The sequence below is a fragment of the Ctenopharyngodon idella genome, chromosome 15 (assembly GCF_019924925.1).
Source record: "Ctenopharyngodon idella isolate HZGC_01 chromosome 15, HZGC01, whole genome shotgun sequence".
NCBI lineage: Eukaryota > Metazoa > Chordata > Actinopteri > Cypriniformes > Xenocyprididae > Ctenopharyngodon > Ctenopharyngodon idella.
The window spans coordinates 27,003,105-27,030,015 of record NC_067234.1 but is presented as its reverse complement, the minus strand read 5'-3'; the positions used below and the strand labels follow the sequence as shown (position 1 = coordinate 27,030,015).

Below are 26,911 nucleotides of genomic sequence, written 5' to 3'. Positions count from 1 at the left end.
ACTGCATATGCATCAGCATCATTTCCAGGGCGTAAATAGAAACTCTTGCCCTGGTGGAGCCAATCTGGGCTTCAGCAATGGAATTGTGGGCCAGAGGGAGAGTTGTGTATGAGGGTAATATCTGTCTGTCCGTGTGCTGTCTGCTCCTGCGGGTTGACAGAGTGGCTGTCAGGCCTACAGATGCACTGCTGACAGGCTTTTAATGAGGGGCCTGGTGCAGGCCAAAAGCAGCTCAGTGAAGTCAGGCAAACAGCCATGCAACACTGCAGTATAAGTACAAGTGCCTAACATTTCATTTAAACCAGCAGGAACAAGCTGACCTGGTACAAATTAATATTGAGGCACTTAACAGATGCTACATTTTGGACATTTGTAATGCAGAACAGTATAATTGGATAGTTTTGTAATAAATGTCTTGTGAATTATAATGTAACTGTTTCATCTGACAATTCAGTTGATTGAATTAGTATGCTTGTACACACTCTTTGAGCAAATTGAGCTCTTTGTTAGTCTTTATCTAAATGGACATCCCCAAAATGTTTTATTTAAAGTACACAATCATTTTTGTGAAGTCATCTTAATAGGGTTTTAAACTACAATAAGGAAAGGACATTACTGCGAGAATGGCAGACTAAAATATTTAACTCTGAATAACAAAAGCTGTTGCGACATCATGAACGTTACTTAAAACGTCCCTTGGCTTATTTAAATAATCAATTTAAACCTCATAGGGAAATGGGTTGCTTTCACAAAGTGCCATTTGTGAAGTCATTTGGCACAAATATGGTTTTCTCACTTAACCATGAAATTGTGCAGATTGTTGTGATGCTGTGCTGAAAAAAATGTGCAGGGGTACGTCATTTAAAACTCCCACCATGGCCCTTTTTTTTAAAAAATTTGGTATGAAAGTTAGACCTGGTTTTACAGTCTACGGCTGTCCAACTGCTTTCTACCTGTAGCTCTGAATGAAAAAACACACCCATAAGGGTGGACAGTCTCAGGAGGGAACTCAGGGGATTTCATGCCATATGGCAAGGTAAAGTATAATGAGATCTTACATCTGTTCCCTTACGTGCCAGAGGAACAAAATCATGTTTAATAAAAGATCACAGAACTTATACCAGGGCCACAGTGTCAAATGATACAGCTGGACACACTGTTGTACTTTAAAGTCAGCCATATTTGTCTGTTGTCACACTCAAGATTGACAATGAGTGACAAAGCCATGCTAGGTTGCCTCACAGGTTGGTGGGGGCGGATGCAGGCAGAAAGCAGGGCCATTACTCAAAGACATGGAGATCAGCCATATGGGGATGGCAGAGTGGCTGGAGGGGTATTGTGAATGATCGTGACATTGCACACCTCTCTAATGTGGTGCAATGGACCATGGGAAGTCAGCTGCTTGGGGAAAAACACACACTCAAACACTAAGTGGAGTAATCATGTTTTGGAGGCTATGTGAGCGCCGAGAGTCTCTGGTGGAGAGAGCAAAGGGAAGAAAAGGCCACTGAGGCCTTGAGAGAAAGCTCAGCATTGACCACAATCTCATTGATCACCATGCTCGGAAAAAAAAACAAACAAAAAAAACCCCACATCCCTCAATCTCTGTTTCGCAAGCATCGCTGCTGGTTCCGCAGAACATAGAAATCCTGTAAAAGATCCTAATGTTTTAAAGCTGCGGGTTGCCTTTTAGACTGCACTGTGGCTACCAGCGGTGGTGCAGGTGGAAAGGTAAGCCGTGGTGAATCGAACAAGTCATCTTTGGTGAACTTCAAATATCGCTTAACAGATGGAATCCATGGGTGTGTTCCTCCGTTACTGCTCACACATTAAGCCATTGTGAACAAATGTGTAGTTCTCCATGTAAAACAACAAATCAATCCATTGATGGAAGCTTGTAATTGCGGCATAAAGGTAAAATAAAACAGGTAATTATTTGTTCAGACTTTCTTTCTTCAAGGCCTTAATTTGTGTAAAGGTGTTACAGATTTTTGCATATTAAAATAATTTTCAACGTCCCCACCATTACACAGGTTTAATTGTTTCGAAAACTTCTGATGTCGAAAAATTGCAACCTGTAAAAATCAGCCATGCATGATTGAGCAAGAGTCTGATCCTGAATCAGAAGACAATTAACATACACTTCAAATACCAAGGACACTCTGTGACAGCTTGATAATTAATCATCTTTATCTTTATCTATATTTATTCCTTGTATTTATGAGGTAGTACTGTATTTTATTACTTCATATTAATGTTCAAAGGAAGATGCTAGAGAAAGGTGTTTATCTTGTTAGTTGAAACATCTGTCAACTGTGAAACATTTATGCGTATTACATATGCTTTATCGGTCTTGGCTGTGGCAAATGAAGTTTAAGTACTTAGAGTTACTACAGTTATAGTGGGTAGCGTAACTTACGGTTTTTCATGTAAATGAATTATGAATGAACGTACCATCGTATGCCGCACTGTCATTCTTACATTCATTGTTCATCAATTTCAGTAAAGTGAGTACATATCTAATGATGCGTAACAGACAAAGCAATATAACACATGGTGAAAACATTGTTACTCACACTTGTATGTTGCGACATTCCTATCGGATCCAATATAGTCGGTACTGCATCTTTTTTTAGTCTCTCTGAAAAGCGTGCATCGAACTGTGTCTTGTTTAAAAACAAATCCGCAGTAAAATGAAGCGATCAAATGAACAGTGTCTTACTGATGCAAACTGGAACATCATTAAAAATAAAGTTCATCCATGCTTTCCTAATGTTAGGATCACAAGGAAAGCAATACAAAGACTGTTTTCCCACAACTTGGCACTGCAAAACGTCTTGTAATCTTTAGAAGCATCTCTATTGTTGCTCAAGTAATCCCATGTTTGCATCTCTCGTATTTACTACTACATGACATGCACGAATTGGTGGGCAGAGCTAAAGAAGCATTGATGTAGAAGTAGGCGTTGATTTTCTTCTGCAGAGACGGTCTTTTGTTGCACTGTGATGTCATACTAAGACAAAATCCAAAACGAGTCATTTTAGGAGCTTGGTTTCAATAAAAGTTGTTTTCGGACTAATGAGGAAGTTTTGAGTACTGAAACTTACAGTATATTTTTATAGTACAATGACCTCTAATAGAAGTAAAATTTGGTTTCTCAATTCATTGCGCCTTTAAGAGTGAATTATATATGCAATTCAGAGATATAGCCGCAATTGTGAAATATAAGGTCACAATTAAGGGATGAAAAAACAATTATGAGAGAAATAAATTTACAATAGAGATAAAGTAAATCACAACTGACAAGAAAAAGTGTGAGATATACAAGTCACAATTACCTTTTTTACTTTTTTAATCTGAGTCAGAAACAGTCTTCCATAAATTAGAGCACATTGTGTACACTTAAATATTTAGCAGGGATATGTGCTGTAATAACACACAACAAAATGCATGACTCGTTAAGAGAGTGCTCATGGCTGCCCAGGGATTTGTTTGCAGACTTGATGAAGCCCATGAATAATTCCACTCTGCGGTGCCGATGGGCTCAGCTGGGGCGGAAAAGCCTGATCCATTCACACCTCAACAAAAAGACAGCACTGCACCATGGATGACCACCGAACAAAGAGACAATGGAATACTGGTCCAGTGTCTTTTGCACATTAATCATATTAGAAACAAAAGGATGAATTGAATATGAAAAGGCTCTCAGAAGCCAGGAGGGGTCTTGAGTGGCATAGTGCCACTGCGCACATCTATTTAGCAAGGAATAAAGAAAACTCAGGTTGGTTGGTGTAAATTCAGTTGCGCTGGCGTCCCTCAGCGTGACAGATCAATTGCACAGCAAAAGAGAGGTGAGCAGAGGTGCCGCCGACAGCTGTGTTACCCTAATTATCATCAGGCGAATGAGAACGCAGCACCTGTGTTTTGTTTGCACGGCGAAAGAAGAGCAGTACAGGCATACCGTGCCACAATCAACCACTTTCACAACAAGGCCCTCTCTTCTGGAAATGTCACCTCCTACCCCTTCGTGACTGTACCAGAGGTATTTTTTAGCCTTTTTCTAACGATATGCTGCTGGTGCCAATCTGGAACCTTTCCGTGCGTTTCCACAACCGGTTATGAGCTGGAGCCGTTATAATGTCCACTCCGATAAAAGAAGAGCAACTCAAAAGTAAACTGCACAAAAGTAGACAATCAACACAGTTGCAGAGTTAAAATGTCCAATGCAATGTGTGGATATTGTTGTTTCTTCCCAGTTAAAATGATTTCTTTATAAATTTACTGTACATAGTATTTCCCATACATTGATTTATTTGTGGCGGCCCGACACAACATCAACATTGGTCACCACAAATAGGTTTCAGTGCTTCCCATTCATTAACTAGACTGTGGCGGCCCGAAAATACATTTAAACTTCTCATAATAACATAAAAGTTCTTTAATGTGTTGTTTTGTGCCATTTCTGTCAAACAAACTAAAATCAAAAGCGCGATAAGGCTTCATGTCCCTATCAAATCACAAAAGACTGTCTTGTGATCAGCTCCGCGTCTCATGTGAACTCCATCTCTGCATGTGCTGAGTTTAGCGTGCATTTGGGAACGTAGTGGGTACCAGTTATGCATTATTTTCACATTTGCATAGTTGACGATTACAGCGTTTCACTAGTTTTGTAATGAGATGCATCTGTAAACTTGTTTTCTGCCAAAATAAAAGTTTGACTGCAGTTTCCATCAAAATAAAAGCTCACGTGTCTCCTTCATCGCTTTAAAGTATAGAAATGCCCCTGGAACCGCCTAGAGGGACTAAGGTCCACCTACCACAGTTTTGCAAAATCCTGTGGGAAACACTGAGTACATATACAGTACAATGTCCTTTAGGAGTACAACAGCTTATCACTGGGGCAGTACCCTTAAAGCAGGGCTGTCTAATCCTGTTCCTGGAGGTCTAGACCTGAATTCCTACTAGGCATACTAGAAACTTCCAGACAGGTGTGTTGAGGCAAGCTGGGTGCATGGTAGTACCTTAAGGGTACATATTAGGGTACATATTACTACCCAAAAGTACTGTTATGCACCTTCTAGGGGTGGATAAGGTACAAAGTTGTCGCTTTAAAGGTACTCCCCCCAGTGACAAGATGCTTTTTTTTTTTTTTAAACTAATGCTGCCTTCAAGTGTGTTTGGAAATGTCCTACTTCCCACTTCTGAAGTTGTGATTACGGGCTTGCTGCGTTCAAATGATTGGTTGTTGGAAAGAATAGGAATCATGGAGGACACCAGGTTTATTCTTAGGGAAATCTTATTAAAGCCAAAATGAATTGAAGATATTTCATTTTGAATGAAATGTAGTATCCCATTCATTGACAACCTTATAAACATTCACTGCGCTATCTAGATAGTCAGCTTGCTGGCAATTCCTGAATTTTGGTCAAATACATTCCATTTTCACTGTGAATAAAACAAATGCTTCGAATGGTTATTCATATATGTTAATATGCAATACTTTAATGACAAGAGGGAATGTAGCTGTTGTGGAAAAAACTAATCAAGAACACCAGTCACACCAGCAATTGTTTTGCCCTCCGCCATGTTTAAAGTTTATGGCACGCCCAACTCTGAAACTTTGGTATCAAAATGATCTCAGAGTTTCCCAGTAGTAAATATGACTTGAGAGTGTGTTAATGTCCAATTTCCAATAGCATGTGAAGGCATGTGAACTTCACATTTCCGAGACATTTTCAGTTACTTTTAACCATCTGGTTCCAAGGACATTTTTAGGGGACATAAGAAGTCAGTTTCTTTCAAGTTCACACAAGCTGTGTTCTGATTCTCAGGGTCCCTGTGAAGTGCACACTGCTCTCTATTCACACTGAGCAGGGAATATCTACAGAACAAAATTATGAAAAAAATGTGTGGAATGTGTGCAAATACATGGGGAATATTAGCCAATCTAATATAAATGTTTTGACAAATATATATTTATATAAAAATAATTATTGCAAATATAAATTAATATAAAACACCTAAACTGAGTTATACATTTCTGAAGTAAATGTGATTTGGTTATACTGAAAGTCTACTTAACTTATGTGACCCATGGTGATCAAACCTATGCTATAACAATCTCATCTTATGCATTTTATACCCACAAACAACTGTGTAGGAGCCACACTTGACATGAATCAAACTGAATAAAAAATTGAGCTGGAGGCTGAAATCCTTTCCACCACATTAATTTTAGTCATAATTCAAGTACTCAGATGATGTACAATGACTGGCAAGTAAATTTCCCTCTCTACTTCCTGTGAAGTATTATATCGATGTACACTTGTCCCCAACGCCATTTGATATTTTGTTATCTAATACACAAATATTTTTGGGGTCACTGTATATGAATTAATTGCTATGTATTTTAATAATTTTAATCATTTTTATTTGACCACTTCATCAAAATCAGCTTACAATGGCTTACAGAAGCTGAATTGAATTACTTTGTATGTTAAAGTAGTCATAAAACCCATAAGACTCACAGATTTTAGGTTCACAGATCCCTGAGCACAGCCACAAGAATCAGCGCCATTTTGATGGAAAGAAGAGTATTTGACAGCAAATCTGGAGTGCTTTGTCAAACATAACGCCTGTTCTCCTGTCAGTGTTCATCTGTCCATTGAGCACAACATTAGCGCTTATAGCACTTAACGCTGAGGGATCAGCAGTGCTGTAGTTATACATCATTTAAGCCAATGAGGTCTAAAGAGAGCTGCCATTAAGAGTCTCGCCACCTTATATGGTCCAGTAAAGTTTTCACAGCTTAATCACCACGACTGACCTCTCAACCGGATTCATCAGCCAGGAACCACAGCCAACCTGAAGCGAGGACTGATTTGGGCGTTTTACATTTACATACATTTACATTCTCGACAGATGCTTACTTACTCAAGCAACTTACAATACGGTACACAAATCACGTTAATGGCAAGTTACTGGCACAAATTACATCACTGGCGATTCTCCAAACATGCTGCAAAGGAAGTATGGGAAGATGCAGTATGTACAGGGGCGAAGGGAGAGGAGAAGGAGAGATAGGGAAGGGACAGACGGTGAAAAACAGCAGAGTGAATGCTGTAAATGAAGACTCCTGCTGAGCTGAAGCTTTGATAGCTAGCAAAATTACAGCATTCAGGATCAAACACAGCATGCTAGGTCCACTTTCATACACTGGCAAGCCTGGAACAAAGTCTGTCCCAAAATAGCCTGCCAAAAAAAGACACCTAGCTACAAATAAAAAGAGCTTCCAGGTTGAGTCTGTTGGCTTAATCTCACAGCATTGCTCCTGTGTGTCTCCCTGTTGTGTGCTGCTGCTTATACTTCATTATTCATGCTTGACCAAGTGGAGTAATCCTAATTTAATATGTAATCAGTGATAACCTGAGAGACAGCAGCAAACCTAGATGACCGCTTACCATAATTTGATTATACAGTGGGGTCAAAAAAACTGACACACACTGGTGAATATGCTCCTATTTTGCATTTTTCTCAATTGAATTCAAACTTTTTTCCATAACAAATTCAATTATCAGCATAAGAATTTGAGTAAAAAGTTAAATTAGCATTACATTGTTATGTAGCATGTTTCTTGTTTTAAATTTGTGCAAATATAAAAATGTTGTTACTAGGGAAGCACCAATGTGTCGGCCACTAACTGGTATCAGCCAATAAAAGCAATTATTTTCACTACTGACCACTGGCCAATTGTTTAAAAATAGCCAATGATCAGGGCCGATTATATCCTGTCAATCAAAAGGGGGAGGAAAAACGTGTCAGACTACAACTCATACTGTGAAGAAAATCTCGTGTGGAATTCAGGGCTCTCGAAGTTAACGCGGCTCTCAAAAATTAGCAGGCTCTATTTGTCTACCTACACCAAACATTATTTGTAGCACGCCTCCCCTTTGTGCTATGTTACTTCTGATACTCAGCTTTCAAATTCTGTCCAATTTATCATGAAATTCAAACAATAAATGGCACTTTGACGCTCTTAACTGTGACTTGACAGATCGCTGTAGCGCCTTTGTTCAAGCGGCAGCAGAGAGCGTGAGTCTTTTCTTCCACTTTACAAATTATGTAAAAAACATGCATGAACATCAAAAGGTATGTTGAAAAATATAGCATAACTTACCGAAATGAATGTCTCATGTAATTGCTCTATCAACTGCGGAAATACGTCAATAAACAATATGCTTGTGAACAATATGTGACTTAATGTTGCTTTTACCTCAGGAAATGTATCCAATGTTCACATTTTGTTAGTTAGCTATAAAAACACCAGAGAGGAGCTTATTTACTGTTAATTATATATGTGTGTTTGAATAAACGTACCTAATATAAGTGTTTATCAAAACAAAACATTTCTTCTTTTAAATTTGTCTTTGTTTATTTCCAGGTTTAATTTGATTTTAAATCCTAGATTTCCACACTTCCAGCCCCTGCTGTATTTCATATTCAACAGGGGGCAAAAGTAAATGCAAAAAACTACAAAAATACTACACAACAAATAATGATGCAAAAAATCAGCATCGCTACCGTGGCACAGACTGCCCTTGAGGGGCAAAAATTTTACTTGAATTTTAACACATGAATAGAAATTTTTCATATTAATGTAATGTATTCTCAGGCTCCAAAGGAAGTTCTGACTGTTGTGCTCTGGGGTTTCAAGTCTAGCCTTTCTCCCTCACCTAGTTTCCACACGTGTCATTCAGGTTCAAAGGCCTTAGCCTTAAGCGCAGCTGTGCTGCTACTGTAGTGGCTCCTGAAGCTCTCAAAGGCTCCTGCCTCTCTCATCTGCCACACTCTCTGTATTACAAACACACCATTCATATTTATGAGAAATTAGAGGAAAACCTCTTTTCTGCTCACCTTTTTTTTGTCCTACAAGTATATATTATTCTCTAGTGACTGACTTGAATAACAATGTAATTTTATAGCAGAACCCCAAGGTCTCTGGGAAAACATATGGACAACAACTCTTGTTTGTCAAAAGGTTCCTGTACTTGATTTACAAGAGGCGAAATCACTTAGACTGTTTACATTATCTGTTTTTACAAGAACCTTCACATGATGTTGGATAAAATAAGTTCTGTGAAAAGGGAAAGTGACAGCATGCTGCATGTGAACGAACATTTATCAGTAATAATGAGAGAAGTCAAAAGCCACACTCCAGACCCTCACAGCAGATTTGTCTTTTCTTTCTAAGCCAGATGGGAAACTCCATCATTGCATTACATGAGTGAAAGAGCATCTTGAGCACTCGTGATAATAAAACCAGCACAGGTTCATCTTGTATTTACTTCTATCTTCAGGCCGAACTGTCAGTCTCAGAGCAGCTGTGTAGAGAAATACAAATGATACACGCTGAACGATATAGACCTCTCACATATTACAAACATGCAAGCTTGCAATCTAGGCAGCACAAAAACACAAGCATGAATGCACACACACTGGGGGAAATTAATATGTTCTGCATTTGTCCGCATACAGAAGAAGTAAATGAAATTGTACATGGGTGAATCTCATGAAACCTGTCAAGGACATGTCACCCTGCTTTCAGCCACATTTGAAATCATCCCTTCAAACATCATGAAGCAGCATAGGGCTTCTTGCCAAACTACAAACTCCTTCCTGTTTTGCTCTCTCTCTCTCTCTCTCTCTCTCTCTCTCACACACACACAGAGAGACACATACACCATCATAAACACAATGACTTCTCCTCCCTTTAGACCATTAGAGATAGAAAAAACATTTTTTTTTTTTTTAAATACAATAACAGGAGCACAATGACCTTTCCCTATAGACAGAGGACAGAGAGCATCTGACCCGTCCATTTCATCATCCCAAAGCAGCTAACAACCTCACCAGCGCTAACCAAACCCTGACCTACTGCATCACACAGGGACAAGACAAATAACAGCTCCTGAAAACAAATAAAATGTCAGCATTATAAATATTCATCGAGGTGTATTATAGCTGATGTAAACGTTTAAACTTTCATTACACAAGCCCTCATCTATGACCTAAGCAGTCATTTATAAGATGTGACTATGAATATTTATGCTCGTTGCTCACTTTGGAAGGCGAGTTGCCACTGATTATGAATTATGAAGACATTAAGGAGTGATGCTTAGTCAGTTGAGTACGCACAGTAAACTTGTTTCAAGCTGCATTATTCATTACCTGTATGATAGTAATATATTCCTCTGACTGCTGCTTTGGAAGAAAATCCACATATAATATCACAACATCCCCAGCTCTAGACTGTTTAGAATTGGGGGTTTGTGACAATATCATAAGTTGACTATAAACCTATTAAAATATATACATTAAAGCATATACAGTACATATGACAACTGGGATTAAGATTTGCAGTTTGCAAATTGCAGTTTCAAGTGACAGAAGATAAATATTCCATTTCATTCAGCTCTCTTTTTGTTCTCTGTGTTCAAAAGTTTCCCTTTACTGTCTGACGGAGCGAGAAAGTGCTCCAAACAATTCAGTCTGCACCACGGTGACAATTAATCAATATAAATTCTCTGTTAATCCACGTTATTTAATTCTTCCCTTTAGTAATTTACTTAGTCTGTTCGCATCCTCTTCATGTTTGCTGACGGCAGAACAAATGCTTCTAGGAAAGTTTGACTTCAGAACAGTGGGATTGCTGAGCATGATGTGTCAATATTATTTATGTATTTATTAATTAGAGCTGCACATTGTATTCACAGCATAACACTCGTTGTTTGGTCGTGGTGTTCATCAGCTGTGGTTAGGGATCATTTTTAGAGCATGTCGCTGAACACTCCGGTCATTACAGTAATGATATGAATGATTACTTGGTAATATGATCTGGGCTTTGGTATGTTGCACTGATGACAAAAGAGAGCCAATGCCAGCACTCACCTCTTTCTCACCGCAGATATTACTGATGATGGAGTTGGATGCCGGGCTGGCAGAGGGGCCCAGGACTGCCACAACCCCCTTGGACATGATCTGGCACACTGTCAATAGGCAAGGGAAAGACCAACTGTCATTTATTACAGACAGAAAGCAGAAGGAAAGCAAGATGCAGCCCTGCCAAGAGTGCTGCTGTCCCATTTTCATTGAAGGATCCCGTATCCGCCATGGAAGTTTATAAAACCCAGATAAACGTACAAAGAGTCTTTTAGTACACCCATTCATCTCAATGCCTGTTTTCGCTGGTGCAGGTGATGTTAAAATCACGAAGTTTAAAATCAGGCACTCATCTGCTATAATATAATGATATAATTGCAGTTTATATGTTGCTTGAAAACAGATGTATTACATTAGAATACACAACTACTTTGGAACGACCTTCAATAGAGAAATATGATTTTTGGGTCCAGATGGTGCAGTTACTGCATCTACCAGCAGGGGCTAATGGGCCATGCTAATCAGCCAAAACCTGACCCCTTTGTATCCATTCAATCTGTTTTAAAATTACTAGCAAAACTCAAATAATTCCCTTTTAAGGGAGCTTTTTAAAGAGCTCACTATAATCAAAATCTTGCCTATCTGTGGTTTAGCACTGTTATTAATCTGCTCTTTTGCAGTCTCTCACACAAAATTACATTTTATTATTAACTGACCTTTGAGTGAAGTGTGTCATGAAATTATATTTGCGATTAGGTGCAGGAGGAGGAGTGAGAGGTAGATTTGTTTCTGACGCTCCAGCACACGCGCAGGGCACCAGCCTGAACTCTTAACAGAGTGTCATTTCACATGGGTTTATAATATCTTTATGTTTTAATTATGATGGTGTGGGTAGTGTATAAGCCAGATATTGGTGCTCTAACCACTTAAGGGCATGCTGGGAAAAAAGGAAAGGAAACTCAATCCAACAGTAACCAATGCAAATGAAGACACCTGTGGAAACCTCTGCTACTACCCCATAATACATTGCAAGCACATCTCTGCACTGCCCTGAATGGTGATGAGCTGCATTTTTAGGATCACTACACACTGCTACAGTGAGTACACTAGTGCTCATTTTGCAGGTCAACTGTTCTCAGTTGGAAATCAAATGTAGCTGGACAGATGCCCTCATGTATTCATGTCAACCTTGCTGTGTAGTCAGGTGCTTTTTTTTTTTTTTATTCCCACAATAAAATTTTGTTAAAGAGTCTTCATTGAACCATAAGTACCAATAAAAAAGCTGAATTTCTAAGAGTGTACTGTATATCTTATCAAAATGTATTACATCCAGCATTAATGCATTCAGTTCTTCCTAACTCTTTGTAAGAAATAAAAATGTGTGGGAAAAAAGAAGAAGAAAAAAAAAGGTCTGCCACTATCCCTCAGCTTCAATGATAATTGAATTCCAGCAAACGACTCCAAATAACCTACTTTTGTTAAAATTCTCATTTAGATTTATACATACAATATAGTGGTGTTCAAAAGTCTTGACATTTTTCAAATTACATTATTAGCATTTTTAGTGAAAAGTTTAATTGAAAATGAACTCGAGCTGCATGAACTCCACAAGTTAGTGTAAAATGATCCAAAGAGCATCTTTATAAAAATATATTTTTTATTAACTTAGATATTTTTTAATTACCTAAAATTCCCATCTAGATTGGATTTATACATAAATTATGCATTAAGAAGCACTTCACTTCATCATTTACTGATAATCTAGAGACATTGACTACGTTTACATGTGCACCAATAAAGCGATTATTTCTCATAATCAGAGTAAGGTCTTAATTGCAGTAAGATGTTTACATGACACGAGCAGAACTCTTCACTCCAGTTTACATGCAATTTTCATTACTCTGATTATTCACTAATAAGTATGGTTATACCACACTCAGATAGGCATACAGTATGCATATTACCAGCCATTGTTTTAATCTACTTAATTCAAAATACATTTTTATGGATGTACTGGATATTATTTGGCGCCGCGATGAATATCGCAATACCGGGTTTGCCTACGCTACTGTCACGTTCTTCATGCCGTCTGGATGAAGATACGGAGCAGAGACTGCGCAGCGAGTTGTATTGACAGAGTTTAGCGATTTGGTGAAGAGAAAACTTCAAAACAATGTCATTCATGAAGTTGCGTGAACAACACACAGAATCGGTTAATGTCTGAGCACATGGGCACTTTGGTCAGAGGGGGAATAATGCGATTAAGGTGTTTACATGCCTGTATATTGCGATTAAAATCAGCGTTCACCACATAGTTTAATGCAATTATGCTTACTACGATTATGAGCTTAATTGCATTACTTTAATCGAAGTATTGCATTTACAAGAGGTAAATTTTAATCGCAATATTGCCAAAATCTCATTATAATCGCATTACTAGAGTGCATGTAAACGCACTCATTGAGTAAAACACCATGGATTGTTGTGTCTGACTATTAAACAGACACCTGTGCAAAAGTCCTGATTGTTCTGAACAGTCTTTGGAACAATGTCTGATTATCTAACTTACAGCCGTCTGAGCAACGAACATCTGTTCTATTGTCTTGCCTGCACAGATCATAAGCCAAGTAGTTATTAACCCTGTTGTGTACTATGAGTCACGAGGGTCAGGTGATTCACAGTTATGACTGACTAAAGCCGAATATTTTGGCTTGACCCTCCTGCATGGCTGGTCTGGAAAAGGACAATGAATCCATGTGGAAGGAGTAAGCACCAAGGATTGAGGTTGGTTTCAGTACGTCTCTGTTCACTTCAGATCACACACATTAGTATGCAGACCACACACAAACACACACAATGTGGAATGTGGGAAGATACAGGCTTCAGTGATTACAGACGGGAGTATAGTTGGGCAGGTAGCGGAGGTGTGACATTTCCCCTTTCCTGGGAGTGTCACTGATCCGTTTCTAGTTCAATCCTGCATACTGCAAGTTATTACAATGCTGAATTAGCAAGTTTGTGCGACTAACCGTAAAGAGAGAGATAGAGAGAGACACAGCTGTTTATATCTATCAGGAGGGGTGTTTTAATGGTACTGCTTCATACGCCAAGAGAATCCAGGAGTAGCTCTTCATCCTGTGCCTCAACAGCTCTGATTGTTTAAATTACAGCTCGTCTTCTCCTGATTTTAGTGCTGTCTACTTTCATTGACAACAATGAGCCTCATTCATGTTTAATATCCCTCTGTGAGTGAACAGCTCTATTTTGTTCTCCACAACCCTATTTGATTTAGGATTCGTAAGGGAAGCATTATTAAATTTAGGGCTTCAGAGTAAGAAAAGCACAAAAAGATTGACTGGCAGCTGTTAAAGTAAAAGTCGCACTACCCGCTGACTGACGGTTTAAATTTTAAAGGCAGAGTGAAGTTCAAAAATCTGAGCTGGGATTCAAAATGGAATTTAAACATGGAAATAAACAGAAAGATTTATGATTTTGTAAAATGTAAAACAAATTGTTATGATGTAAAATGAATAAAGTATATCCGGCACAATTTCTAGGTCACTAATCAAATAAGATACTTTTTGACATTGATCATGTGACTCTTTGTACAAACGGTCAGATGTTCTTTGGATCATCTCAAATCATGTTGGATTATATAATCATCAGGTTTTACAAAATCTTGTGGAGTTCATACAGCTTGATTGCTGTGATCATTAAAGCAAAAGTGAGACAAATGAAATACTAAGCATTCTGGAATTCATACTAAATTCATACTGATCATTAAAATAAATAAAGAAATAAATGATTTTGCAAAATGTAAAACTAAAATGTTATGATGTGAAATAAATAAATAAATAAACAGATTTTGTACAATTAAAGTAAATTTGTGAAATAAGCAAAGCAATTCAGATATAGATATAGATCAAAATGAACATCTATTATTATTGGAGTTTAATTGTGTTAATAAATATGTCCGCCAAAATCGTCTTCTAATGTGTTAATTTGTTTATGGAGTATTTGCTGGGCTTTGAGAGTGACTTCCCCGTAAACAACGAAACAAAAATTGTGCCAATAAATGCCTGCATACCTATTGGCTCCGAAAACATCATGAGTATGACACAACTGACTAGTGAAAACCTGTTAATTTAATTGCCATCATATAATGGTCCCTTTTTTAACAGAGAACACATCATCTGCTACCAGCCAAGAACATATGGAGAGATAACTGACAGACACACTAATTACGCATGTATATAGACACTTAATTATGAAAGTTGGAAAATATTAAAAACAAAAAATGGAATTTTCTTTATAAGATATAAAAGAAAACAATATATCAGGGATGTGCTCACAAGTAAACAAAAAGTTTTGCTCTTTCAATAAGTATTCAGTGCATGTTTTGCAGGAGGAATGCCCTCGCGAGGACGCAATTATTTCACATTTCACGATCTGCCTTTGAAAAGAGATCGATCGTAGCTTTACTACAGTGCACAATCTATCAGCCGCAGTTCTAGTGCCCCCATCCCAACATACTGTACAACACGACGTACATTCACATCACGTTTAGCAAGGCAGCGGTAGGGTTACACTCACATTGCACAAAAGTTTATTATTTGCATGCGTTTTAAAGCCTTGCCAGTTAAACTTTTTATTTGCACTCTTTTCTGAGCATGTACACCTGAAGCACATGCACACTAAAATCCTGTCAAACAGCACGTGAGCACTGAACTAAGTTCTCTTTCACTACTTATTGCAGTTAAACTGTCAAATATACACAAGGTTTACATAAACAGTCATTTCTAGCTTAAGTGAATGTGAATTGTTTGGATGCGTGTCAGTATATTATGATACGCATGGGCGTCTGCATATTAGATCCGCGCATTCAGTCTTAAAGTGACAGCAGCCTGATATACCTACTGCCGTCTGTGTCATTACTGTTAATCAAACAACAAAATACAAAAAGAAAATCACTCACTGCCCTTGAATGAATAACTTCAGTAGCTTTAATAAAAATCAGTGTCAATATAATTCATACAGTTAAGTCTATGTAGTGTATTATTTTTTATTTTTACATATTTTTACAACTTATATTGTATTTGTCCTATTATTTGTCGTTTGCATCGTTGTTTTCATTTTTAATAACAAAGATAAAATAATTAAATAAAATTAAGTGAAAATAAGTTTGGCCTAACTTTGGCGTATACGGTCTGTCATTGTTGCTCAGTGATTTGCAAAGTAGTCTTAAAATCCAACATGAACAAGAATTGTGATAAGATTGTAGATCATGATCCTGCCTGAAAAAAAAGTGATATGATATTTTTGCCACATCGCCCACCCCTATTTCCAACTATTCATACTTTATCCTGAGTTAGTATTTAATTTCAGGTTGCAAGGTTGTGAGATTTGACACTGTACACTTGTAAACCTGGGTTAATGTTCTTATTTGCATATTTATGAGGTTAACAGCATTGATTGGACAAATACAGCATGCAACTTGTTTTGGAACTGCTTGTTCATCTGTAGAAATGCAAAGGGGCATACTTTTAAATGTATCAAAATCACAATTTAATATATAATTTAATTGAATATATGCTGTACTATAAATATATATTATATATTAAAATATATAAAAATTATATATATATATATATATATATATATATATATAAAATGTATAAATACAATGATTCAAAATATACACAAATATTATACTTTAGGTAAAATGTATGAAAATTATAAATTACACTGAATGTAAAACTACTGAGTGCACCTCTGAAATTATATATAAAAACTCACTAGTTTCTCCTGTCTCGTATTCACTGTCTCGGAGCAGCTCAAAGATGTCCACCTCCAGTTTGCCTGTGGTGGAGCGGTTGCTGGAACGGTTGATGCTTTCTTTCGCCAGAGTGATGGCCAATCGCTCCCCGCGGCTACACTCCATCGGGTCATCAAGAATGGCAGCTGGGACATAGTTCAAGGAGACAGAGAGAGACCCAGAAAGTGAGAAAAGCAGATATTCTGACAAATAAAACTGTGACAAAAGAGATTAAGAAGTCCTCAAGAAGCAACAGGAACCATTCAACACAATGAGGTATCATGGGAATGTAGGAACAAGTGTGTCTGGGTCATCTTGTGCGGATATTTAAAGCACATTCTCCGCTTCGCTTAAAGCAGACAAGATTAATGCTGCTCTTTGACAGGTTTGTTACCAGACTGATACAAGTGCTCCATGCAGCTGTTTTGTTTGCGTAGCATATAGAATGATTCTATCAGAATGTTGCAAAGTAAATAGACAATATCCTTGCACTATGTTTACAGTCACTGGCTGCTTAGTGCTATTAGTGAACGTAGGCCCACTTTCGTGAAGACATATCATGTTAAATCGGCTTTGAATATGACTTCCATGGTGAGTTGATTTAAAGCTTAGCATCACTATATGCCACAGCCAGTATCTGACGCTCAGGGATATTAAAATCTACGGTATGTAAAGCAAATACCATTTAAATTTTTATCACCGTAATATTTGACGTGAGAAAAGCCTAATAATGTCTGACACCGGTTCAATAACAGAAGTCCTGCTTTTTTACAAAACTACAGAAAGAAAGCTTTATGCAAGCCCCTGACATCACATCAACACAACTATAGGTGAGCATCTGTCACTTTTGATGAATGTCAACCTATTTTCAAACTATCCTTGTGATATTTCTGTTACCTGTCAGACAGGCATATTGAAATGGTTTATTTTGCCACCATTCTTTAAGCTAACACATAATTAGCTTTCCAGTGATTTCGTGACATGACTCACGCTGCTTTATTTACACTGTAGCTCGGAAACTGTGCACGATTATAAAGATTTTTTAATGCCAGTTGTCAAACCCTGACAAGAACAGTATGCTAGAAGAGTTCATGCTTTTGTTCATAAATATTGCAGTGGAAGTAAGCACAAAACTCTTAATCTTGGACTGTACAATCATCAAAGGAAAAAAAAATTTCTTAATGCATAAATGAAACTGCTGTGATTCAGAATGCTTTAATGATTTAATTCAAACAAGACCGAATCAGCCATGAGAGTCCTCCTATTAAAAAAGGCCATTATAAATAACAATCCACTTAAGACTGCCATAAATATCGAGATGTTTGTTTAGAGATGGTAAATGGAGATCCGCGGTATGTTGTAAATGAGATTAAACGTATTCGCTTGCGGCAGAGCAGTGACAGCAGTTAAGACACACACTGCAATTTTAATGTGCTTTTGGGTAAAAAGCAATTAAATTACTATATACATGGGTCCAATTTAAACTAATGCGTTCTGCGAGGAGAAAACATAGATTTTTGTCTTTCCCACAAATTCACAGGGGCTATTTGAAAAAAAGTAATTATCAATTAATGTACTGTCACATTTGGGGCAAAGCCACATTCATTACAGACATTTTCCCATCTATAATACCTGTCATGGTGAATGTCCACGGGAAATGCTTTACTACAGCATACATTCATTTGCATTAAAATAGTCATCCTCCACACAAAAAAGAAAAAGATTGCAAGAAAAGATGATAATTTTTGTACTGGCCGCCATACAGAACACTGTCCATCTCCAACACTAAGCTAAATCATCTTCCCACACCCCCTCTTCTCTGTCACAGCCGATAGAAAAAAGCTGTTCCCACAACACAAGTGAAGAAAGCTCAAACTGGGCAATTCTCCCAGCATTTACCCCCAAATCTCACAACAAAGAGTGCCAAATGGAAACACTGGCCCCGCGCTGAGCCCTGGGGTTCTGTTCTTGTCCCCAATCCGCGGTCACAAATGTAGATGTCAAAGCAAGAAACTGGAATTGCCAGAGCTAAATGGAATCCTAGCGCAGGGTAAAAATATCAGAGAGGGAGATCTGTTGCGGGGCAATGACATTTTAAAGGCATTGCGGTATGAGACTCGGAGCAGTGTGGAGGTCCACTGCAGCCGAGGTTCTATTCAATCTTCCAGTCTTGGCTCAGCTGCTGACCCTTTTAGAGGAATCGATGGTGAGCAGCAGCGCGTGCCGGGGCATGAAACGCATTGTGTAATGTACATGGATACCAGGGCTGACGGTTATGGTATGACCAGCACTGTCCTTGTCTTAGGGTGTGTCCACACTTGTAGTTTGGTTCTCTTGGTTCTTTTGGTCTGGACCAAAAAAAGAAAATAATACATTTAGTTCTGGTTCGCTTAGCATTCACACTGTCATTTTTAAGACCGAACCTAAAGATTAAAAAACAAACAAACAAAAAATGAAACTTAACGGACATCCAAAACCACGCTGTGTTCTGGGCTAAATGCGCTCATTGTATGTGCATACATATGATGGTATTTTGACCAGCTGAGAACTCTTGAAGAGTTTATAAAATGTGTAAAGGAATCAAAACAGCAGCAGGAATTCCTCCATTGCACACAAACAAAGATCTGCTGCTTTTTTTCTTTTTTTTTTACTTTTTGGGAGGTAAGACAGAAAATTGAATTAAAAATTGGGGAATTGTATACGTTGCCAGACTCAAACCTATTTTTCCAATATGAGCACCACAACTCCGAACTGGCAGAAGCTTTTGGGCTTTTTGGCCTTTGACTGATAGGTAAGTAAAGCTAGACAGTAAACTGCAGTGTAAAAGATTATGGAATTAATTATGGCACAGACCAGACTGAAATCTATAAATCAATTGGATATGACGCTTGTAAATTCAAACCTGTAGCCCAAAAAAGCACCCCAGTTCCTAAACTGGAACAGACAGACTTTTGGGTGTTTTGACCTTTATTTGATAGGTAAATGAAGCAAGACAGGAAATGGGGACAATAAAGATTGGACAATTGCATATAGCGTAGGCTGGATTTAAACCTGTCCCCCACATGAGCACTAAAACTTTTAAATGACATTAGCTTAGTTTTCTGGCCATTAGCATTAGAGTTTTCTGGCCTTTATTTCATAAATGAAGTGAGACCATTTGATTCGACACAGGTCAGATTCATGTGTACTCTGTATTTTAAGTTAGATTCTCTTGCACTATATTTCCTCTACCTACCTATTAACCTTTGTAGCTCACAAACCACTACGTATCCTGCAGGCTATAGAAACACTGAAACAAACCATTAGATGTTACAATACATGGGGGTTTATAGTATGTCCCAAAGGCCCGTTCAACACTACATTGCCACCATAATAAAACCGCTTAACTCTCAAAATCACCTTGTGCTGCTGCTCCCTCGGGACCGTTGGCTAACAGTAGTCAAAACAGACCAGCCATGGAGGATGGAGGTACTGTGAGGAGAGAGGAACTCATCACTCAAATGGGTCGTCCACTATACAAGTGCCTATTAAATAAGCACCATCACACACTTAATCAACCAGGGTGACTGAATGCAGATAAAATGGACAATTGCATCACCTTTAAGCGCACTAACTGCCATTTAATATGCTTTTCCATTTAAACCGCTAGATCCAAATGAGGCTTAAACAGCATCAAAGCAGCAATCTTGATTGTGACATTTATACAGCCATTATACGAGACTGATTATCAATTAACAAACTGTCAACAGTAATGACATTAAAGCGCACTCATTAAATTTTAACAAACATAAAAGAGCTTCATGTTGTACATGATGTGGCTATAGGAGGTATTACTAGTATATCTTGTCAGAATGCTGGATTTTAAATGCATGCTTTTTATAAAAAAATAAAAAATAAAAAAAAAATAGTGTTAATTATGTGCGGAAGACTTTTAAGTATTTACTGTTTTACCTTTAAAGGTGTTTTCACAAAATATTCTGGTGAAATTGATTTGTAAATAAAATTATGTGATAAACACCTAGAGATGATTAATGTGTAACTATTTTCCATGTTTTAGGCCAGTGAAGAATAAAAAATGTGTTCAGGATGCTTTACCAATACATTTTTTTTTTTTTTTTAATTAAGAAAAAAACAAACAAACAAAAAATATTGAATTAGACCAACAGCATGGTTTGCTATACTAACATATACTTTCTGATTGAGCCAATGTTAACAGACTTTGCCACAAATGATACAGTCATGGCCAATAGTTTGATGGTCGATGCCGATATCTTAGAGAGCAGGGTGGCCGATGGCTGATATATATAACTTAATATAGACAGTCAAATATATAATATAAAGACAGTTACTTGCCACCACCTACCATACTGTTAGGTATATTCAACAGGTTAAAATTAAATTCAAAAGCCTATATCTGATTTGCACAGCTTTTTAAAGGGAATAGCTAATACTAACGCTAAGATATGTTTGTCCTTTAGGAGAGGAGTTTTACGGTGCAAGCATACTGTCAGAGTACTGTCATGGGGCTTAGCTTATCTATACATTGGCCGTCTGAGCACACAACCTCCTGAAAGCCCAACAACACTGCATAAGGCTGCTTACCTTGACAAGCGATTCAATTTTTTATGATCTAATTAATTACATGATGTGCCAAATAATTAATCTAATTAATTGCAAATTAATTGCACATCAAATGGCTGAGAAATTGCCCCCAAAAGATAATTTAAAGTCATTATTGTGTTAAATGAGAAAGCATCAAATATTTTGATTCAAAAGAGAATTTATTACACAAACTTTTAGGCTACAATGGCCATGATTTTCTTTTAGAAGCTGCAACTGATTTATTCAGGAATGGCTCTCTTTATGAATGGGCCTTTGAATCATTGGTTAACCTGACTGATTTGCTCAAAACGCAGATTCATTCAGAAACGAAACACCGCTGTGTGTTGCTCGGAGATGCACAACAGTTCTGCTCTAGCATTATAGGTAATATTTTCATTGGAAGTTAGCAAAAACATACAATATTGTGTCTAAAATATAACACAACATTAACTTCTTTAACTATCTATTGAACTGTTGTATAAAATCAATATCACATTTGCATACGTACTATTCAGGACAAAAACAGCAATGACGTAATATTGCTTAACTATAGGCCTGTCATATGATATAAATATGAGACAAAAACTCATAGAGGGGCATTTTTGCCCCAATATCTTGAAATTTAGGGTGATTATAACCGCATTCTATAGGCTACATAATGCAGTGAGTTGTTGCTCTGCTTCATGTTCGTCACCAATCAACTGTATGAAATGTAAGAGGGGCGGGTGCATTGAATCATTTTATTCACATTTTTTATTTCCATAACTAATTAATTTAATTAATAATATTAAATTGACAGCCTTATCAGATTTGAACATCTCAGACCTGCTCTTTGCTTCACTTCACCGAGACTGAAAGAGGATCTAACTACAGCAAAAGTAAAGACCGGGGAGATAATGCACTTCAGTGACCAACATCACAGTTTTATAGAGAGATCTGCACTGTCAAATGATGAATAGTGAGTATTAAAATGCTTTCGAAGGTTGTTTGACTTTATTATTGACTGGCTTTTTACCCTTGTCACTGATGGGAATAGACTAGATATTAGTATTCCACTTCTCTGTTCCTTTATATGAAATATGCTTAAATTCAGTTTGCTATCAAGCTGGGACAAAAGTGATTTCAAGGTTATCAATAATGTTTAATGGTCCGCATTCCTCTCCATCTGGAAAGGCTTGATTGTTTATATAAAAATAGGCTGGTGAAGGTCTCATTCACATGTGATTCTGTATGGATGTTCCCTGCACTCAGGCTTTTAACGGATATATCATCTATCTTTGAATGGGAATGATCTGTCTCGTAAATCAACTTTTAATTACAGATTCTAATTAAATTTTTATTTTCACCACAGCAAGTCGTCTAATTCCAGCAATGACACTAATTAGCGGAGCTCCTGGACAAGCCGTTGACGACAGAATCCATCGCTGAAGGGCGTAAGGTCTCAGTAAATCAAAACGCTGATTGCTTTATGGACATCACAGTCACTTGTCTTTTTGTGTCTGTGCGAAAAAAGTAGTTTTTACACTTTTTAAGAGGTCTTTTTGTTGTCAAATTGGCAAGGGAATTAGAGAAATTACATGTGGTAAATGAGCAACGCCTGGTTGAGCATTAAAATAAATTGTTTTCAAAGCTTCTGCACACAAAGCCTTTGAAAGAAATAACACTACATGATCCAGAGTAACGAGTGTCCAATGAACTATTCATACTACTGCAAACAGCACGACCACAAGTGTAGGAGTGCCTTTCATACAACATGAATGAGTTAAAATGGTTCAGAAATTTCCATTACATTTCTTCATTTAAAATAAAGAAAATGTGTACAATTATTCACATGATGTATGCAATTAAATATGTTCACATTTCTAATTAAAACAGGCATTTAAAAATGTCATGTACTGTAAATGTCATGTATGGTAAGGTAATCATTGAAGAAATCAGAAACGCTAAGCTTGTATTCTAAACTTGTATTCTAAATACACACAATTATATATTTTCACACTTTTTGCATAATTTGACAGACTTACAGCTTGAAAGGAAATAACACACTAACAACAATATATTCTGATATATTCAATTAGATTTTTTCTAATATTTTCTTCACACTCATATTTCATCTCAAGCACTTTAATGACATTCCTCTTTCTTTGGTAACCAAGTACACAAAAACGGATATAAAGCATTGATCATTTGTAAAAATGTATATAAATCACTTTTACATATTATTGAAATGTTTACACTTATTTTACTTTTTGTTTCGATCATAATAGCTAAATATAATAGATTAAAGTTAGGCTAATATTTTTCATGATAAAACAAGAATAAAAAAAAAAATATATATATATATATATACAGAAAGTTTTAATATGTTTAAATCCTTATATAACAAAAAGTACAAGTTAAAATCTGTTTTAATAAAATCAACCCCTGGTACATAAAAGTGCCTGTAGTAAAAGAAAACCCAAATTGTTAAATATTTAGGTCTTGATTTAATTTTTGCTTTATTTAAATAATTATTTCAACCAAATGTATAAAAGTGAAGCATCTCTTGTAATGTTCACTTAAGCTAAATGTGGAAAAACTGGGCTGTTATGTGCAGTCTGCATTATTTAACATTTGCTAGGCCACAGACTCGCAGGTATAAGACTTTATCCTGGAACACTGGCTATATTTCAGCTGTGAGAGAATCTGCAATTCATGGTTTTAAGTTTTATGTGGCTATTACTGTAGAGCATGGCATACACTTGAGCTCTGTTTTTAGAGGAATGCTAAATAAGGAGGAAAAGGGTAAAAAAGTTTCTCTCTCATTGATCACGACCGGTGAGCTATGTGCCTGAGTGTGTTTGTGCTTACACTGGAATCTGTGTTTAGCTGTAATAGTCGTATGTGTGTGTGAATGTGTGTATTCACTAAGGGAGGCCATTAGAGACAGGGGAATAATGATGGTATTAATGGCACCAATTGCTCATCCTGCCTGCCACTGGAGTGCAGCCCTTGGGATGCGTGTGCAGGGATAATTGTTTACATCTTCACTTGCCTGTTTTTATCCCTTTTCGCACACTTTATCACTATAGAGGAGGAGGAGAGGATGCCAGGATGCCCAGGATCTGCCTCTGCTCCATCTCGTGACACTTTCCACCTGCTACAGGAAACAGTGAATACTGTATTTAAAAAGTTACTTATCAAATATTAAATCCTGCCTTCTATTTTTTTTTTGTTCAAGAAGACGTTTCAATCAGATATGCGTCATGATAGAGAAGAAAAGAAAATCTGTTTCAAGCTGACTTTAACATGCTTTAAGTAATAATTCAAAACAAATAAACAAACTACAAGCAATGGAAGAAAGCTTGTTTTTGCCAACTGAACATACTGAATCGGTGCTTGCCAGGACATGGAATGTCTGAGAAGTGACATACTGTAATCTGATAATTGTCTGCATAGGTCGGCATCTTTCTTAAACTGTATGTTCTCGATTGATATTGTTCATTGAAGCTTACTGTATTATGTAGAAGAGTATTGTGAGAAAAAGATAGAGTGAGCAAGTTTATTACCTGCATTCAGATTTAGCATTTTCCTTCAGGTCAGTCCTATGTTCATAATAAAAAATCTGTTTAAATGTCCAATGTATTATCTTGTCCTTTTAACAGTTAAGAGGTTTTCCCGTGACTGACAGCGCTAGTCAAAGCATTTATCAGTTGCGTCTTGTTCTGTGTTCACAACAATTCAGTCTTTTCAATGTAAAAGTCTTCGCTACTGACTGACACACTCATAAAGACAGTCTTTGCTGCCATCTGATGGCGTAATAATGTAACTTCTGTTGCTGTTCACGGTCAGGGACTATGTTTTCTGGTGGAAGGAAAGTTGCATTGACACATATTTTTGGATTTAATATTTGTATTGTGTGGTAACCATTTTAGAAAAGCAATAAGGTACTCGAGGCTAGTGCTGTATTGTGCTGGTGCTTCGCGTCGTGCCTAACAATGCCCTTCAGCCATGACTTATTCACGATACAGCACTAGCCTCGAGTACCTTATTGCTTACGCATAATACTTTCATGTTTAACAGATTATTTAATTTTTTTGTGATAAAGTATTTTTACAAGCTGTTTAGTTCATAAAATTGAATTAAAATAAAAAAATTAACAAAATTAATAAAAAAATATTTCCATAAAATGAACCCATTATGGAACCCCTAAAAGGTTCTATATATGAAGTGCCAGACAGAACCCATTAAGGATCTATATAGAAGAGAGAGTGCATGATTATTAGAAATAATTTTTGACCTAGAATAAAAATTATCTTTTTTATTTTCTTTAGCTCTAACTTGAATTTAGAGGACTTGTTAAAGCTACTAATATTATCCAACCAAAAAAGTGAATGTTCAGATTAATGGTTGATCATTAAGGGTTTTGGCAAGAAGTGGATTTGATTGCGTTCTATAAAAGTTAAAAATATTTGCTGAATTTTTTGTAGAAAAGGTACATTGCCGTCTTGAACGCACCTGATGATGTAATTATGACTTTCCAACTCGTAAATACGAACTCCCTAGGACGACTTGATAGTGTAAAAAGTGATAGTGACCATTTGATAGTGTAGAAAGTGTTCATTATTATTATTATTGTTATTTATTTATTTATTTATTTAATTTATTTTTTTTGCTGTTTATGTACCTGTACATATCCTTTACTAACACAATCACTTAAGTCATTGCTCTGAGTGCTTGTCGTCATTCTCACCTGTGTTTTTCTGAATAGCATAAAACACAATAATTAAAGATTGTTCCCTTACTTGGTTATGACATTCCCTCCTGCGATGAAGTGTCTAAAACATGTCAGGGGAAAGCAGCATGCCCAGACTAACGATGAAGACTTGCGCTCTTTCTTATTTTCTGCTCTCTGTGCTTATCTTGCCTACAGTAAACCGAAGGCTAAGCATACAAATCCCTGTTACATTGCACGGAAAGTGCACTCCATATAGTGCATTATCAAAGCTAAGCACCAAATCGTCCCCCCTCATCTTTTTTTTCACATGGAGAGTGTGATGGAGAATTGCAGTGGACTAAATTCAATTGGTTGCACATCCACTAAAGATCAGGTTGCAGTAATAGCCTCTCTAGAGTCTACGTCTGACCTAGGGATTTGTTATTTTGCCTGCCACCGTGCACAGTGGCACCGTAACATCACCAAAAACAAGCACACACATACTACATCATTACCATGAAGACGTTCACCAGTGTTTAAAGCAGAATCACACCTACCCCCACACTCTCACAGCTCCAGAGACTCTAGCTGATGATTCCAGGCCAGCGTAAAACAACAGACAAAATCGGATGCCAACAGAGCAAACAATACCTGACTGTACGCTGTGCGAGGATAGTGTTTATAGTGGAAATGCCACTCTTACACTTCATTTCACACATAGATGGGAGAAGGCCGGAGCCACAAAAAAGCGAGGCAATGTGATGCAGAGACGACAGGAAAACTGCATGAGGACTCAAAAGCAATGTTGGTCTATTAACGTAAAAGCGTACGGGCCATTGAGCTCAGACTGAGACTGTAGA

The 26,911-nt window shown here is 37.2% G+C and overlaps 1 protein-coding gene across 3 annotated transcripts in view; it reads right to left on the bottom strand.

The window, feature by feature from the left end:
* grik4 (glutamate receptor, ionotropic, kainate 4) overlaps positions 1 to 26,911 on the bottom strand; it is a 329,903-nt gene that overhangs the window by 111,221 nt on the left and 191,771 nt on the right. For 2 of the 3 annotated variants that reach the window (XM_051861113.1, XM_051861111.1), the window contains 2 exons: positions 16,735 to 16,899; positions 10,948 to 11,045 (listed from right to left, as the gene is read on the bottom strand). In XM_051861113.1, coding sequence (XP_051717073.1) covers positions 10,948 to 11,045; positions 16,735 to 16,899 — 263 coding nt within the window. Of the gene's footprint in view, positions 1 to 10,947; positions 11,046 to 16,734; positions 16,900 to 26,911 lie in introns of those variants that run through there. The other variant, XM_051861115.1, reaches the window with a different exon arrangement.